We start from the raw sequence: 16,752 nt of genomic DNA, 5'->3' as shown, positions 1-16,752 counted from the left end.
GCCTCCCTCTCTCCCCGGGAGGTGTTTGTTGCTCCAATCACAGCTCGCGCGTGAGGCTCCGCCCACATTCCCACCTCCCGTCAGTCACTGAAGGCTCGGCTGGCGCGCGGGCTGGCGGTGTTCCCCTCCGGCTACTTTGGGGCTGGAGTTTGGGAAAACGGCTGGAGGGGCCCCCGGCCTCCCGCCCTCTCAGCTCTCGGCAGTCCAGGCGGGCCCTGAGACCAGCGTCCTGCCCCTCCCAGTGCCCACACCGGGCGCTTAATAACCGGGGAGAGTTCTGGCTCTGAGCGCTTCCCGGCGTGTGGCCACCTTTGCTGCCCGACCCCCGGACAACTCCTCTGGTCCAGACGTTGCACTTGCCCGGAGGCGGGGGCGGCCTCACCGGTGCCCGCCTTTTCCCGGGTCTCCTACCTCCGGGGCCACACCCTCCGAGGGGCTGGGATAGTACTGGAATGTGGGTCCTCGGGAGCCTGGGAGTTGCGCTGCTGGCCAGGGTAGAAAGCAGTAAGTGGCAAAGTCAGAGAGGTTCTTTCGGATAAGAGTTTTTTCTTTGGTTATGAAAGCAATACAAGCTCTTTGAATTAAAATTGAAAGAAAAAATTGCACCCCAGAGATAGTTTTATCTCTTTCCTACCAAGGTATACAACGTTTGACAAAAATGGCTTCATACTGTTTTGTAGTATGCTTACATTTTATTAAAAGTGTTTTCCCGTGCCACTGAAATATTGTTCCAAAACAATTGTACTGGCTGCATGATATTTCAAAATAGAGAATGACCGTAATTAATTTCCCCAACCCCCATTGTTCAACATTTTCTACACCCACATCTTTAGATGCCAAGTCCATCACAATTAATATGCGCTCCCTTCCTCTAGTCCCTGTTCCAGTGGAATATAAATCAGACGCCAGAATAATCTTCCCCCGATGCCATTTTCAACCGTCAGCTAAGAACCTTTAGTGGTGGCTTTGCTTTGGGTGTCAAATCGTTCAAGAACTACCTTAGACTCCTCTCTTTACACTCCCTCCTCCCCACAATATTTAATCAGGCCCCTTGTCCAAGCTGTTTCTTTTTCTCCAACGATTTTTTAAGTCTGTCATTCTTCTTGATTAGATCCCTATTCAGTTTATTGTACTTCCTTAACTATAATAATCTCTTTCCTAGGGAGGGGAGAAAGAGCAAAGGGGAAAGAAAATTTATAATTATGTCATCTATTATATGCCAGGCACATCGTCTCATTTTATCTTTCCAATAACTCTGAGGTAAACAATACTATTGGCATTTAAATGATGAAAGTGAAGCTCAGAGAAGTTTAAGTACCATGTCTGGGTAGGAGAGCCAGAATTCATACCCAGTCTGTCTGCCACCCAAAGGTCATGTTCTTCTACTGAGCCAGGTCAGTGTTTCTCAACTGCTTTTTCATGATCACCTCGCAAGGAGAAAATTTTGAATTAATTAAATGTAAATTTTTTTTAACGTTTATTTATTTTTGAGACAGAGACAGGAGTGTGAGCAGGGGAGGGGCAGAGAGAGAAGGAGACACAGAATCCAAAGCAGGCTCCAGGTTCCGAGCTGTCAGCACAGAGCCTGACACAGGGCTCCAACTCCCAAACCATGAGATCATGACCTGAGCCAAAGTCGAACACCCAACTGACTGAACCACCCAGGCAACCCTAAATAAATGTAAATTCTAATGGGAGAAATTAAATACTAAGGAATAACATTTTGTCAAGTAGGGTTGAACTTTGAAGGCCACATACCATTGTATTATCTAAGGTTTTTCTCATCCCTTACGAATCATTTTTTACCTCACTGGAGTATCACCCTGTTGAGAATGTGTGTAATAAGCCAGTGCTAGAGGTCTCAATATACCGGTCTGAGGCTCATATCTGACCCTTAATTGTACTGACCTGGGAGATAAAAAAAAAAAAAAAAAAGACAACCATGCGAGTGGAAATCTGGTTAGTACTCTATTGCCTGTGTTGGAAGGTTTATTCAGCAGCTTCTCTTGGAAAGTCTAAAACACATCTCCAATTTCACAAGTTTCACACCAAACTCTTTATCCTTTCCCCCTCCCCACCAAACACCCCCTCTCCTCTGTTTTCCCAATTGTGAAAATACAAACCTAGGAGGAGTCTTCCTTGGTTTTACTCTTTCCCTACCCCTACATCTAATCATCCTTCAGCAAGTTTCTCACCTATTGTTTCAAAATGTATCTGAATCCAATCCACTTCTCACCACTACAGCCTTGGTCCAAGCCGCCACCCTCTGTTGGATGACTGCCTTAGCCTCCTAACCCTTGGATGACTGCCTTAGCCTCCTAACCCATCACCTGTTTCCTCTGTGGCCACCCAAAAAATGATTCTCCACACAGCAGCCAGAGCAATCCTTGTAAAATGTAATTCAGATCATGTCATTGCCCTGCTGTTAACCCTCCAATGGCTTTCCATCACACTTATAATAAAACCCAAACTCTTTGCCATGGCCTTTCAGGCTTAGTAGGAGCTGGCCCTGCCATTCTCTCTTGCTCATCTCTACTTCTCTCCCATGACCTCTCTCCTAGCCACACTGGCCTTCTTACCCTATTTTGAACCTGTCAAGTTCAGGAACTTTGCACTTGCCATTTCTACCTGGAATGCTCTCCGCCATCCCCCCTCCCCCACAAGGTGTTCCCATGGCTAATTTCTACATTTTATTCAGGTCTTCACTCAAACTGTCAACTCTTCTGAGTTTCTAACCACCCCATTCAAAAAGAGCCTCTCTCCTCTCCATCATTCTTTATCCCCATATTTTGCCTTATTTTTCTTCAGTGTCTGTGTCTAAAAGTATGTATTTACAGGGTGCCTGGGTGGCTCAGAGAGTTAAGCGTTGGGCTCTCAGTTTCAGCTCAGGTTGCAATCTCACAGTTCATGGGATTGAGCCCCATGTCAAGCTCTGTGCCAACAGAGCTCTCTCTCTCTCCCTCTCTCTGCCCCTCCCCAACTTGCGTGTGCAAGCACACTCTCTCTCAAAATAAATAAACACCTTTTAAAAAATTACATTTACTTGTCTTTCCTTTAATTACAATGAACATAAGCTACGTAGGAGCACAGATTTTGTCCTGTTCACTGCCCCATCACCAGCACTTAGAATACTGCCTTGCACATGGTAGAGAACTATAGTACAACCACATAAGTACTTGGCTGAAAAAAAGAGCCTTCTGATTGTCTTTTTTTCTTTTTAAAATTTTTTTTCAACATTTTTTATTTATTTTTGGGACAGAGAGAGACATAGCATGAACGGGGGAGGGGCGGAGAGAGAGGGAGACACGGAATCGGAAACAGGCTCCAGGCTCCGAGCCATCAGCCCAGAGCCCGACGCGGGGCTCGAACTCACGGACCGCAAGATCGTGACCTGGCTGAAGTCGGACGCTTAACCGACTGCGCCACCCAGGCGCCCCTGATTGTCTTTCTTTCTAGCAAGAGCTTTCTTTGAGGGCTTATTTTCCATTGTCTGTACCTTAACCAGCCATCTCAAACATTCCCACGCTGAAGTTACCATATCAGACTTTCTTCTGAGCTCCCAAACATCCATTAGCCTCTCAAAGGCACCTCAAATTCTACAGGTTCAAACTGAGTTCATTATTTTCCTCCATAGTTCTGTATTTCTTCTACCATTTTCAGTTTCCCAAGTTAGGTTCTCAACTCCAAGTTGAGTTCTCTACCTTGGAGAACTCTTCCTCACCATTTCCTTCCCCCCTTCAGCTAATCTTGACCATGTTACCAATCTGTCCACTCCTCGCCCATCCTCAGCTCCACCATCCCAATTGAAACCTAATGTAACAGTATCTACTTATGTCAAAGGGTGATCTTTTTAAAATGGACACCTGATTTTGTCACACTGTGCTTAAAAATTTTAAGTTTTTTCCTATTGCCCTTAGGATAAGTCAAATATATGAATGTAGTTAAGAAGGCCCTTCAGGACCCAGGCTATGCCTCTCCAGCCACAAGTTTTCCCATTTCCTACCTCTGCCAACCTCATCATATGTTCTGGCCACACTGATCACTGGCAGTTTGTTTTGCTTCTTTTCCTCTGCATGTGCTATTTCGTTTTGAACACTCTTCTCCTCCACTTTTGCCTCCATCCTCATTCTTCCAGGAAAGAACTAAGCCTGAACATCACTCCCTCCAGAAAACCCTTCCAGACAAATACAATTCTGGGTACCAGAGCACCTAGTACTTTCTTCATCAAAGCACCTGTCCCACTCTGTTGTAATTGGCTTTAAAGGAAGTAGGCACAGAGACAGAAGCTGTCATTCAAATTGGTATGCCTAGCATCTTTCATAGTGCATTAAAAAAAACACATTTTTTTGAATGAGTAAGTGAACCTCAAATGGGGAGGTCAGTAGTTGTAGCCTCCACAAGTATGTTATGTATCTTTTCTTTCTATATTCTCTCCTCACTCATTTTCCCCATGTGAAGCCTCCCATCTGTGTCATATCTTCTCAAGTCTGTTACCCTGGTTTTACACTGAGTAGATGCCCCTGATTAAATACCTGAACCATACCTGACTTCAAGGATCACGACCTGCCCCTAGAGCTCAGGGCCTCAGGCAGCCCTGTCATATACAAGCTGCATTACTACTTTCCTTTTTTTTCTTTCAAGAGCAGAGGGACACTTGAACACAAGATAGGGAACAATAAACACAAATGAATGCTCTTTGGGATAGTTCAATGAATTTGGTATATATAAAAAAAAAGAAAACAAAACTACCACCTGATTTTCTGAAAATTCTTTTAATTCAGAGGTAAAGTAGAATATATTCAGGTTACCAGTTCAAACACTTTATCTGCATTGTTAAGGATTGATGTATACCTCATAGAAGATTTTTACAACCATGATATTTTATTTATTATTGACATTAACTTATAGAGAAAAACTGCTTTTCCATTTTGAAATTCCATTTCTATAAACTTATCCAAAGGAACCCTTTGCAAATGAGCAAAAGTAAGTAATGTTGATTGCAACATCCAGGATATATTGTGAAGTGAAAAACAAAAACAAAAACAAAAATAGTTTATAAGGCTGAAATGTAGAGGGCAATCACATTTCAGTTTTTAAAAAAATGTTCATTCATATTTGGGGGGGGGGGGGAGGCCAACATTTATTGAGCACTTACTATTGCCAGGCACTGTCTTAAGTGCTTAACATATATTAACTTACTTAATTCTCAAAATAGGCCTAAGAGATAGATACTATTATCCACATTTTATACATGAAGAAACAGGTACAAAGAGGTGAAGTTCTTGTCCAAGGTTGCTGGCAACTGGAAGAGTTAAAATTTATTCCCCAGCAGATCAGTTCCAATGAGTAGAATAATAAAGAGTAGATTGTTAATGTTGGTTGTATCTTACAAGTAAGGGGGTAGGGAAGTCCCCCATTTGAGGTTCACTTATTCAAAAAAAACCCAATGTTACCTTTTTGGCATAGTCAAAAGAAAGATAAGAAGAGGAAAAAGTAAAAACTACTATCCTGTTCAGTGTCCGGGGGTAGCATCAGGAGAGAAAGCGATTTCAGTCAAGACTAATATAGCATCTATCATAACATTCTCTTTTGTCAGACCTACTGGCTCATTTATTTCCTCCTCAGAACGTCTCCAGAGGAGTCCAGGGGACTTGTAAAAGTCTACAAGTTGCGATTTCTTCCAGTGTGAAGTTATACTGACTGTTGTACTATAAGTTTCAGAGAATAAAAAAAAGACAAAAAAATAACTCAGTAACTCATGGTTTTTCTATTGTTGGCTGGAGGCAAAGCCTTCATGGTTCCTATTTGATTCAGCTGGGGCCTCTGGCAGAGTGAAGGCAGCTACAAAGCACATGAACACTTCTTTTAAGAGTCAAGGCTATGGACAGAACTGGCCACCAATACTCCCATCCCACTAAAAGGTCACTTGAAAGTGAGCCCAAGCCAGCTGCGAGGTATTGAATGATTTTGTGTTGCTAAGACAATGACCAAAGACAAGGTAAAGGCAAGCCAGGACCAGACCTCATTCTTCTGACTTTAAGGTATGCCTGACTCCTGGCCTCTCACATGTGGTCTCCCTAGTTGGACAATAATGTGACGAGTTTTCTTTTGAAAAAATGTTTCCCCTGGTAAAATATATGATTATAGAAAATAAAACTCAGTGATAACATCACCATTCAGAGATAACCAGTTTTGAGATTTTGATACATTTCCTTCTGTTGTTTTTTTTTTTAAGTTCATACATAGATATGACTAGATTTTAAAATTTGGACCATACTATACAGTTTTTCACATCTTTGTTTTCCACTTGACATTATATTGTAAACATTTTCTGACCTAAAATATTCTTTGAAAAATAAGTTTTAGTAGAAGAATAACTCCTACCCTCTCTAATTAACTATTCAGTTAAATAGTTATTTAACTACTTAACCTATGTAGCTAAAGGGCTCTAGCAGACTTAGAAGCAGAACAGGTCCAAATAAGGTTTCATTTCTGCCTCTTCCATATTAACCTCAGGAAAGACTGTGGGGCACCACCAGGGGTCAGTGCAGAGCCATCTAGTATGCCTTGCTGGAAGAAATTGGTTACACAAAAATTATTAACAAATCCTACCTATTAGATTAGAGGAATGTTCACATGAGTAGCCAAGTTCCCTTCCAGAGATGGCTTTCCTGGTGCAGATGTCTCATATCAGAAATTATCACATTCCTCCAAATTATAATTATATTCAAAGTTTACAAAACAGAGCTATTTTACAAACCAAGGTCTATCAATAGAAAATGTAGTATTAGACCTATTCTCACCTGCTTGGTATGAGACCATTTGTGCATAAAATACTTGGCCTCATTATTTTATAGGTTTGCTGTGAAAATCAAATAAATAACATATGAAAGAATCATCTTATAAATTACAAAGCAGCACTTCAACTTTAAGTTACACTATTTTAATGATGTGTTCAGCAGATATTTGGATGAGTTATCTCCTATACAAACAAAATTCCAGGTAGTATCATGATTATGAAATGAGGTATAAGAGCATATGCTTTGGCATTTTCATGGTTTATTCATTGGTTTTCCTCCCCCTTGCCCTTGCTCTCCAACTGCTAAAGTCATGATGGAATTAGGAATCTTTTCCTAGAAGGAGGAAGTTATTATTTATAGCCAAATTGGTTTTTCTTCTTTTCCTCATTTACCTGAGGCTCCTTCAGAAAAATTACTGAGTTCAGAACTGGCTTAAAAAACTTGAGTAGGTGAATAATAGGGATCAAAAAGCTACTCCAGGCCTGACATGCTTGATGGGCTCCAGCACAGGTGCTTGGCACTCTTGGTCTCTCTAAACCCAAAAGTGACTCTGAAGAGCATAATGTACAAAGGGTCCTATTCCCCAGCTGTCAGGCTCTGACTCAGTCCTTCACCCTTCCTTCTATTCTCATTTCGTCTCCAGTTCCCAGTGCCCCATCATTTAGCAGCAGGGATGAAAAGGAGCCAGGGTGGGTGTTCTGGGGATCAAGCAAGTTTCAAAACCAGCATGGCATAGCCTTTCCTGAGAGCGGTCCAATCTGCTCACAGGTCCACTCTGACCAATCTCAGAACACATGGAAGGCTGGGCAAAGCAGGGCCTGGGAGTCCCTTATTATTGGCACTTGGGTTTCCTACTGGGTTAGAACCTTAAGCTCTCTGGCAGAAGCAGGGCACAGAGGCCACCTGAAGAGAACAAGGATGCAGGCACAGCAGCTCACACTGCCCTAGGATAGCTCCAGCAGACAGAAGTCCTGTGTCTGACCTCTGAGGTCTTATGCCTTAGGGCAGGATCTAACTCAGGGCACCAAATAAATAGCCTGTACTCCTGGTAAGTACAGGTCTTGGTACACAGGTGTTTGACAAATACTATTTGCAGGATCAGTGACAGGTTTAGGCCATTAAACCAGCATTAGAGCACAGAGTAGTACCCAAAGAGAGCTACATTTCTTTGGTCAATTAAAAAAAAAAAAGTTCTGGAGTAGTGGAACTAAACCCATAGATGTCAAAGGAAGTCAAGAGGGTTCCAACAGCTGGACGAAAACCCAGGAAAACAGAAGACCCACACAATAGCAGTGCAGCAACCCACATCAATCACCTTATTATTATTTTTTTTCAATCACCTTATTTAAGAGTAGTTTCCGAGGTGCCTGGGTGGCTCAGTTGATTATCTGGCTCTTGATTTTGGCTCAGGTCATTTGTGGGACTGAGCCCTGTGTTAGGCTCCATGCTGAGCGTGGAGCCTGCTTGAGATTCTCTCTCCCTCTGCCCCTCTACCTTGCTCAGGCATTCTCCCTCTCTCTCTTAAAAAAAAAAGAAAGTAGTTTATAGTACATGGGTCCTCGCACCTATCCTTCCCTGAGATCAGAGTCTGATTAGCTGGCTGTTTCCACCCTGCATCCAGGAGGGCTATGAGACATCAGCAGAACTGACAAAGAGGCCCCACAGAGATGTAGTGATTCCCTTGGCCTCAAAGGGCTGCAGGTCTTGGTTTTGTGTCTCCTAAGCTGCTAGGTCTCCAATCTGCTTCAGTCTCAGAGTACGCTGCAAAAGCCTGTGCTCCAGAAAGGGCTGCCAGTTGCCTAGGAAGGACCTCATGGGCACATACAGCCTGGTTACTCAATGTTGTCATAGACCTGGATCACATCCTCGTGGTTGCCAAGAGCCTGGATGAGAAGGGCAGCCTGCTCCAGGTCGGGGTCAGCGAGCCGCACCTTTGTGTTGGGGATGAATTCTAGCGAACAGGACACAGAACACAAGCCCAGCGAGTCCAGCTTCTTCCTCACTTGATGCAGTGAAGAGGCATCACAAATAAACTAGGGACAAAGGAAAGTCAGGTGAGGAGTCAGGAGGTAACAGGGTAAGGCCAGTCAGAACTCTGCAAAACCTGAATGCAATTACTACTATGAATCACCAGATTTAAGTTCTTTACGAGCAGAGATATAGTTTTCAGAGTTCTGAATCCTTCTCAAAGTCCTCAGTAAGCCCTTTCCAGTAATCACTTAATACATGTTTGTGCAATGTGTGAACTCTTTATGTCACCTGTACCCCAGGGCACAAAAGAAGAAACCGAGAGAGGCATGCCTTAACGTATCTATTAGGACCCTCTCAGAAGTCCACCAAACACTAAGTCTTCATACTCACTTTAAAAATGTTCTTTTCCTCTTCGTCTTCAGTTTCCTTGACATCTTCAGCTCCTGCTTCAATTGCCATCTCCAGGGCACGCTCTAGGTTCACAGCTTTCTTCTCTCGGTCCTCCACTCCAACCACGATCACCCCCTTTTTGTCAAAGGAGTGGCGAGCTCCATCAGCCATCATTCCCCTAAAAGGAAAGGAAATGCGCCAGACCGAATGCCTTTAGACTCAGCCTCCACATAGCACTGCATTCTAATACTCTTATTTCCCACCCAGCCTTCGGAGTATAGACATACATACTTCTGAAGGAGAAGATGTAGCTACGACCTGGCAAGGGAATAATCCAAACATATCTCCATCCCCTACTTTCTGCCCTGATTGGAGTTTAGTGGATGCAAAAACTTTGCTCATCTTTTAAGATTCCAGTCTCGGTGGTACATTTTAAGACCTGGACATTATATGGCTACACATAAGGAAAAATAGGTCAAAGAGCCCCTTCTACATCTAATGAACAAGTCTTCTGGATCCTGCCTAGTACAGAACGAAACAAGGGAGAAGAAATGATCCCACCTGGATTCTGCTAAGGATGAAGTGTGCTTAAAACTTGAAACACCGCCAAGAACAACAGTATTTTCCTTGCAAAGAATTGGAACTTTAAGGCTTCATAGCCTTCCACTTTCCCTAGACATATACCTACCCGTTCTTGTTCAGGATATGTCTGATGTCTGAATGGCACTTGGAGCCACTGTTGGATAATGCCTCAATGAGCAGGGAAGAGCCACCAGGGCCTCGGCCCTCATACAGCAAATAAACACCCTTGGTTTTCTGCAATAAACAACATGAGCACATTTTCCTGTTTCCCAGTTCCCTCCTGCATCCCAGCCCAGAACACAGATAACAACTCCATGGGAGGGGCTCTCTGGAGTAGAGCTCAGACTCTCAAGTCTTTATTGTTGTCCCCCACCTCTGAGAGGTGGCCCTTGGGACCAACTTTTGAGGTAACTGAAAGTATAACCCCTTACTGGGAAGGGAGTCTGTTTCTCTGGTCCCTGAACAATCAGTCAGCCATCTCCCAGTTTCATTTCCTCCCTGTCCCACCTGAATCTCACATCTAACACACAACCCCCCCCACCAACTCCCACCAAGACTCCTCCTCCTATGCCCACCCCGCATGAAACCCATCAGTGAAGTCTCCCCTGGGGTGCTGAGTACTGCTTCAGGAAATAGCACACCTGGGCCCTATCATAAGAACCACTGAAAATAGCAGGGCCACAAAATTCAAACAATTCATCAGAAGTCTAATGACCAATCAATCTCATCTGGACCTTCCATGCCACCTCCATTTATCCTTTGCCTGCACATTCAACTTTCACGACTCTCTCCAAGCACCCTGCCCTGCTGCCTTTCCAGGAACTCCCAAATGACAATTTCTTCCTTCCACAGCCCACATGAGGGCAGTGTTTATAAATGGTTAAAGAACAGGCTCTAGAGTCTGTCTGGTTTCAAGTCTGTCATTTTCTGTGTGACTTGGTCACCTAATCTTTCTGTTTCCCGGTTTCCACTTAAGGTTGTTTTGCGGATTCAGTGAGATAACGCATACAAAGTTCCTATCAAAGTGTTTGGCCTAGAGTAAGCACTCAATAATTATTGGCTATTAAGATGATTATCATTCCTCAAATCCTTCCTACTTGTCCCAGAGGAAGAGGTGTCCTCTCACCTGGGCTCAAAGACAATTCACATAACTGGGCTCTACATCCTTGCCCCTCCCACCATCACTATTGCCCCTGTCTCTCTTTCTACTGGCTCTTCTCCTTTAGGGCATAAATATCTGAAAAACAAACCTTTTCTCAATCTAATATTCCCCACACTGTGTCCCTTCTTTCTCTCTCATCTCCTCACATACTTGGCTAAGCAGTCCTAGGTCCCTAGGCCATATGCTTCTGTACATTGTCTATTCATCCTGTTCCTGATTATGCTCCCACAACCAATGTCCAAGGACACAGAGCCACCAGAAGGCTCTGTATTGAGGGTATTGACCACAATGCTACTCTTCTCTCTGATAATTTCAGAGTGTTTAGTGGCCTTCCAGACATGGGCCCTGGAGGGGCTGTGATCAATAAGAAAATGTCAAAGTGAGGACACACCCCCATTTTCAGTGATGCCTCAATCGTTGACTTGGGCATGTGCTTGCTGCGACACACCTCTAAGATGTTGGCCAGACTGCTGTTGAGTTCAGGGTTGGGGCCTCCTTCTGAGATAGAGAGAAAAGAGTGAGTGAAAACACTGCATTACAGCCAGGGGGAAAGAAGGGATTTTTGCCACTTTACCCACCTCCAGCCAGAAGAGCAGCAGGTCGCCACTTAGCTCTCAGTTCATTTAGAACATTAATTCAGCGTTTGAATACAGAAAGGTATTTTGGAAAAGAAGGTTCTAATTCACTCTTTAAGGGCGGATATCTTCCTGCTAGGTTTCAGTGAACACCACTTTGAATCAGGTAAGAAATGAAAATGGTACCAATATTTCCTGGACTTATTAATACCTCTTGCTCTGACACCACTATTTTGTAATTATTGAAACATTCACATGACAGCATGTAATCACGCTGTCTCTAAGAGTAGGGACTATATCTCATTATCTTGTATTACCAGTGCATATAACAAACATTCAATACTGTTATCTAACTCAGTATCAAGATTTTAGAAGAAAAGGAAGCAAAGAGAAATATCATGCATGAGTTCTAGGGGTAAACTTATATTTACTGAGTGCCTATTATGCACCAGAAATGACCTCAAGGTAGGCACTATCCCTGTTTTAGATTAGAAAACTGAAACTCGGGGAACCTGGGTGGCTCAGTTGGTTAAGTGTCCGACTCCAGCTCAGGTCATGATCTCATCATTTATGAGTTCGAGCCCTACGTCAGGCTCTATGCTGACAGCTCAGAGCCTGGAGCCTGCTTCAGATTCCGTGTCTCCCTCTCTCTGTCCCTCCTCTGCTTGCTCTCTCTCTCTCTCTCCCTCAAAAATAAACATTTAAAAAAAGAAAGAAAGAAAACTGAAACTCATCAAGGTTAAGCCATTTGCTCAAAGTCATACAGTTAGTAAGTGACAGAAACCAAGTCTTCTTGACTCCGAAGTCCATGATTTTTACAGGACTTGTTCTCCATTCCTACAGGTATCTGACACTAAATACAAAAACAAACAAACAAAAAAAGCCTTTCTACAGTGGCTACACAGTTGGAAAAAACCATGGTTGCAAACTTACCTTCGAAGAAAATGTGTCTTAGGAAACCCTAACAAAGCAAACTGAGTCTGGGCAACTAACAGCTTTACTCAACGCCCCTGCCACACAACCTATGTGCTACCAGATAGAGGGTTTGATTTGTCTCTACTGAAAAGACACACGAGTGACCTTACCCTTAGGGTCTGTTTCTAAGAAGTACCCAGCTACACTCTAGAATGAAGCCACTTTCACCATTATCATCCTAAGAGCAACTCTGTGACAAGCAGGCATACGCTCAGCATCTGGAAAGGTGAGTGGTGATCTACAGTGTAGGGAGGTGTTTTGAACGTTTATAAAGTGGGCAACGGTGAGTATTAGGAAAAGAAAAGAACATGAAGGACCAAGGATCGGGGTTGGCTCTGGTTTAGCTCTGAGAGGCAAGCGAGGCTTTGGGCGCGGAGAGAACAGCAGCGGACGACCGTCAGGTTCTTACCTTTAACCGCCAGGCGGATGCTCAAACAGAGTTTGGAGAAGATGCGACTCCTTTCGGCGTCCTTGGGACCCTTGATATGCCGGACTTTGGACCACTTGTTGTGCCCTGCGGGGACCGCCGCGCTGAGGTGCAGCGTCCTGCCCGGAGCGGGGTTGCAGCCCGTGGGCTCAGGCTGGGAGGCCGCGAGGGTGGACGGAAGAGCCGCCCGGACACCGGGGCCTTGCGCCCACAAGCACCGGGCAGGAACTCTGCTTAGGCTGACAGCGGCCCAAGACGCCATCGGCTCCGACCCTGGGCCAAGGTCAGCAAGAGCAGCCAAAGAGCAGCGACCACGGTCAGCCCGTGGTGTCCGCCAGAGAAACAAGCAGGTCCCGAGCCTGCGGCTACCTCCGCCCTTCACCGGAGACCCAAGTGCTCCAAGCCAGGCCGGGGAAGCAGTGACACGAAGCACCCTGCACCATCCCCGCGGAAGCCGGGAGTGGGTGCCCTCCATAAAGTAACACACTTCCTTTCCCCGGTCCGTTCCGGAAACGTGCCCCCATCGCCCGCAAAATCCGTTCCGCCTCGCGGTACTCGCTTGTTTGTCGTACCTGTGCAGAGCTGGGGCGAAGCGGGGCGACCTTTTTTTTTTTTTTTTTAAAGGTGTAACTAATAGTTCACTTAGGAATTTATTATTGTTATTATCCAGGCTTCTTTGCGATGGGCTCGGCACTCTCCTCGTACTTTGCCGTATTAGAAACATCAGATTACTCCTAGTACTTCTCCCAGTTCCTTTGTTCAACACAAACCTGTCTTTGCTGGTATTTGTTCCACTTGACTTCACCTGGCTAACTTTTGTTTTCCTTCAAGATTCAGCTCAGGCATCATTTTCCACCAAATGGAAACATCTCCAGATTCTCCAGTCGGGTTCAGATGCCCTACTTTGTGCTCACATAACTCTTCATACACGTCTGTACCTTAGCACATAACTTTTTAATATAAACATGTTTATGGCTCTGCCACAGTATTAAATTCTTTGAGGGCAGGTTGGTACCCTTGTGTCTGGCACAGTTCTTCAGGTTTTTTGTTTTGTTTTAAACAGCTTTATTGACATGATTTACATGTCATACAAGTCACCAATTTAAAGTGTATAATGGCTTTTAGTATATGTATTCACAGATTTGTGTTGCCATCATAACAATCAATTTTACATTTTAGTCACCCCAGAAAGAAACCTTTTACCCATTAGTCATTGCCCATTTCCCCCCAATTCCCTCAGTCCTAGGAAACCACCAATTTACTTCTGCCTCTATGGGTTTGCCTATTCTGAACATCTCATGTGAACAGAATCATACAATATGTGGTCCTCTGTGACTGCCTTCTTTCACTTAGCATACAGTGTTTTTAGGGTTCATCCATGTAGCATGTGTCAGTATTTCATTCCTTTTAATTGCCAAAAAATATTCCATTGTATGGATATACCAATTTTATTTACCCATTCATCAGTTGATGGACATTTGGGTTGTTTCCACCTTTTGACTATTATGAATAATATTGTCATGAACATTCATGTTCAAGTTTTTGTACAGACATGTTTTTGTTTCTCTTGGGTATATAACAAGGAGTGGAACTGGTGGGTTGTATAGTAACTCCATTTAACCTTTTGAGGAACTGCCACAGTTTTCCAAAACAGTTGCATTATTTTACATTCCCACCAGCAAGGTATGTTTCCACTTTTCTGTACATCCTTGCCAACACTTACCTCTTTTTGACTATAGCTGTTGACATCCTAGTGGGTATGAAGTGGTTTCTTTTTTTTTTTTTTTTTTAATGTTTATTCATTTTGAGACAGAGAGACATAGCATGACGGGGGGAAGGGCTGAGAGAGAGGGAGACAACAGCATCCGAAGCAGGCTCCAGGCTCTGAGCTGTCAGCACAGAGCCTGATGCGGGGCTCGAACTCACGAGCTCTGAGATCATGACCTGAGCTGAAGTAGGACGCTTAACCCACTGAGCCACCCAGGTGCCCCATGAAGTGGTTTCTCATTGTGGTTTTGATTTGTATTTCCCTAATGACGAATGATGTCAAACATCTTTTCATGTGCTTATGAAAATACTATTCATAGATAGTATTACTTTTTGTAATTTAAAAATATAGTTTAATATAAATGTTACTTTGAATAGCAAAAAGCAAATTAAGAGAATTTATAATTGCAAATAAGCCTAAAGGCCAAAGTGAAGTTTGAGGTTGCCCTTGTCCAATCAGCCTAAGTCTACCAAGGCAAATCTGTAGTTCAACAAAGTCAGACTATAGACTCACTGCAACAAGGAAAACTGCACACCATAGGGATGGTGGGGTGTCTCACCAAACAAAGGAAAAGATAATTATAATATAGTATATGTACTAGTATACATATAGTATGGACAAAGGTGGAGGTTAGGCGAAATTTCAATGAAATAGAGTTTGATAGGTTCAAAGGAACACAGAGCTGTATGAAAAGTGGGTGAACATCAGTTCTGACTGCAAAGCAGACAGAGTTTAGTTTCTGTGGAAACTACAAAGCTAAGTGGGGAATGCTATATTCAAAAACCCCTGCTCTGAGGTTCTATACCTGGCTGGAAATCAAGGCTGCTTCTCTGCCAGTGATTTGGATTCTCCAAGCAAGACTGTAGGTCTTCATTCTCACAGATATCATTTCAAACAGCAAACTTTCTGACAGTCTACGATTTTAGAGAACAAAGCTTTTCAGTGAATTAAAAAAAAAAAAAAGAAAGTAGTCACTGTTATGACACAGATATGCTTGGGAGAAATATTGTTTCTTGTTAACTTTGCAGCTGCTTTTATCTGTGTCTCTATCTGTGATGAACAGCAGGGCGGAGTTTTACTTTCTCAGTCTGAGCTAATACTTAACTGTTCTCAAGATAAATTCACAGATGACTGAACCATTCTAGAGCCTGGTGTTCAGGATCATTGAAGTCATGGTATGACAGAGATATAACTATTTATCTGCCACTTTTATTTCCTCTTCCAAGGCACACAGGAAGATGATCCTTCTTGACCTTCCTTGGAATCATGTGACTAAATCTGGCAGATACCGGCAGAAGTGAGTAAGCCACTTCCAGACCCTATCTTGAAAAAGGTATCTCTCCCTCCCACATGTTCTGGATGATCTAGCTGACCAACCTCCAAAGAACTTCATGTAAACAAAAAGTAAAATTTTGTCGTGTTCAGTCTGAGGCTTGGGGGTTTGTTCCTGCAGCTTAGCCCAGGCTATCAAGATGAATAATGCCAGTATTGCCTCTCCCAGTTCTCCCCTTAAAAAACAAAGAGCAGGAATCTCATATTTCCCATAAAATACATGTTGTCAGACCATACAGCACAATTCTAACAGAGCCAGAAGGTGCTTATTTTGCCACACAGTTTAAACTCTTAGAGTTGCACCCTTCTTTCCCAGACTCACTGCCATCCCCGGATCAACGCTTCCAACACAATGGCAACTACTTGCCAAATACTGCCTCATGGCATCAATCACAATTTGCCCTTCTTCTCTTCTCTTGAAATGGTTAAACATGAGCACAGAATGAAAATAAAAATAAACGGAGGGAGTGTTCGTCTAGGACCCGGAGCATTTGAATAGCAGTGGGGATAGGCGCTCCTCCCTCCTACCAAATTGGGGCGTAGGCTGAGCAAACTGGCCTGGTCGCGGAAACCCTAGTTAGCCATCAGAACCTGGTGTCCAAACCCCGAGGGTCTGGGAGTTATCATTTGTCATCTTTCACAGCCAATAGTTCACTGAATCTTATTACCCCATCTCTTAAGTCTCTTCAGTTATGCCCTGTCTTCTCCTTCCTGCTGTTCCTGCTTGAGTTCAGGCTTTTACTTTTTCTCATCTTGATTATTATAATAGG

The 16,752-nt window shown here is 43.6% G+C and overlaps 1 protein-coding gene across 1 annotated transcript; it reads right to left on the bottom strand.

The window, feature by feature from the left end:
- Positions 1 to 8,280: 8,280 nt before the first annotated feature.
- On the bottom strand, positions 8,281 to 14,311 carry LOC102949913 (translational activator of cytochrome c oxidase 1). The gene is made up of 5 exons (XM_007088252.3): positions 12,865 to 14,311; positions 11,297 to 11,403; positions 9,850 to 9,977; positions 9,162 to 9,339; positions 8,281 to 8,833 (listed from the first exon to the last, which is right to left on the bottom strand). The coding sequence occupies exons 1-5, from the start codon at positions 13,604 to 13,606 to the stop codon at positions 8,633 to 8,635; spliced, it is 1,356 nt and encodes a 451-aa protein (XP_007088314.3). The 5' UTR covers positions 13,607 to 14,311; the 3' UTR covers positions 8,281 to 8,632.
- Between the last annotated feature and the right edge of the window lie 2,441 nt (positions 14,312 to 16,752).

Source organism: Panthera tigris, chromosome E1 (genome assembly GCF_018350195.1).
Source record: "Panthera tigris isolate Pti1 chromosome E1, P.tigris_Pti1_mat1.1, whole genome shotgun sequence".
Classification (NCBI taxonomy): Eukaryota; Metazoa; Chordata; class Mammalia; order Carnivora; family Felidae; genus Panthera; species Panthera tigris.
This window is presented reverse-complemented; position numbering and strand designations above follow the sequence as displayed.

Coding starts and splice junctions, on each gene's coding strand:
- LOC102949913 (XM_007088252.3), bottom strand. CDS start 13,606: ATGTTTCTAATACGGCAAAGTACGAGGAGAGTGCCGAGCCCATCGCAA. Junction 9,978..11,296: donor AGGCATCACTGAAAATGGGG/GTGTGTCCTCAC, acceptor TGTTTATTGCAG/AAAACCAAGGGTGTTTATTT. Junction 8,834..9,161: donor AGGAAAAGAACATTTTTAAA/GTGAGTATGAAG, acceptor CTTTGTCCCTAG/TTTATTTGTGATGCCTCTTC.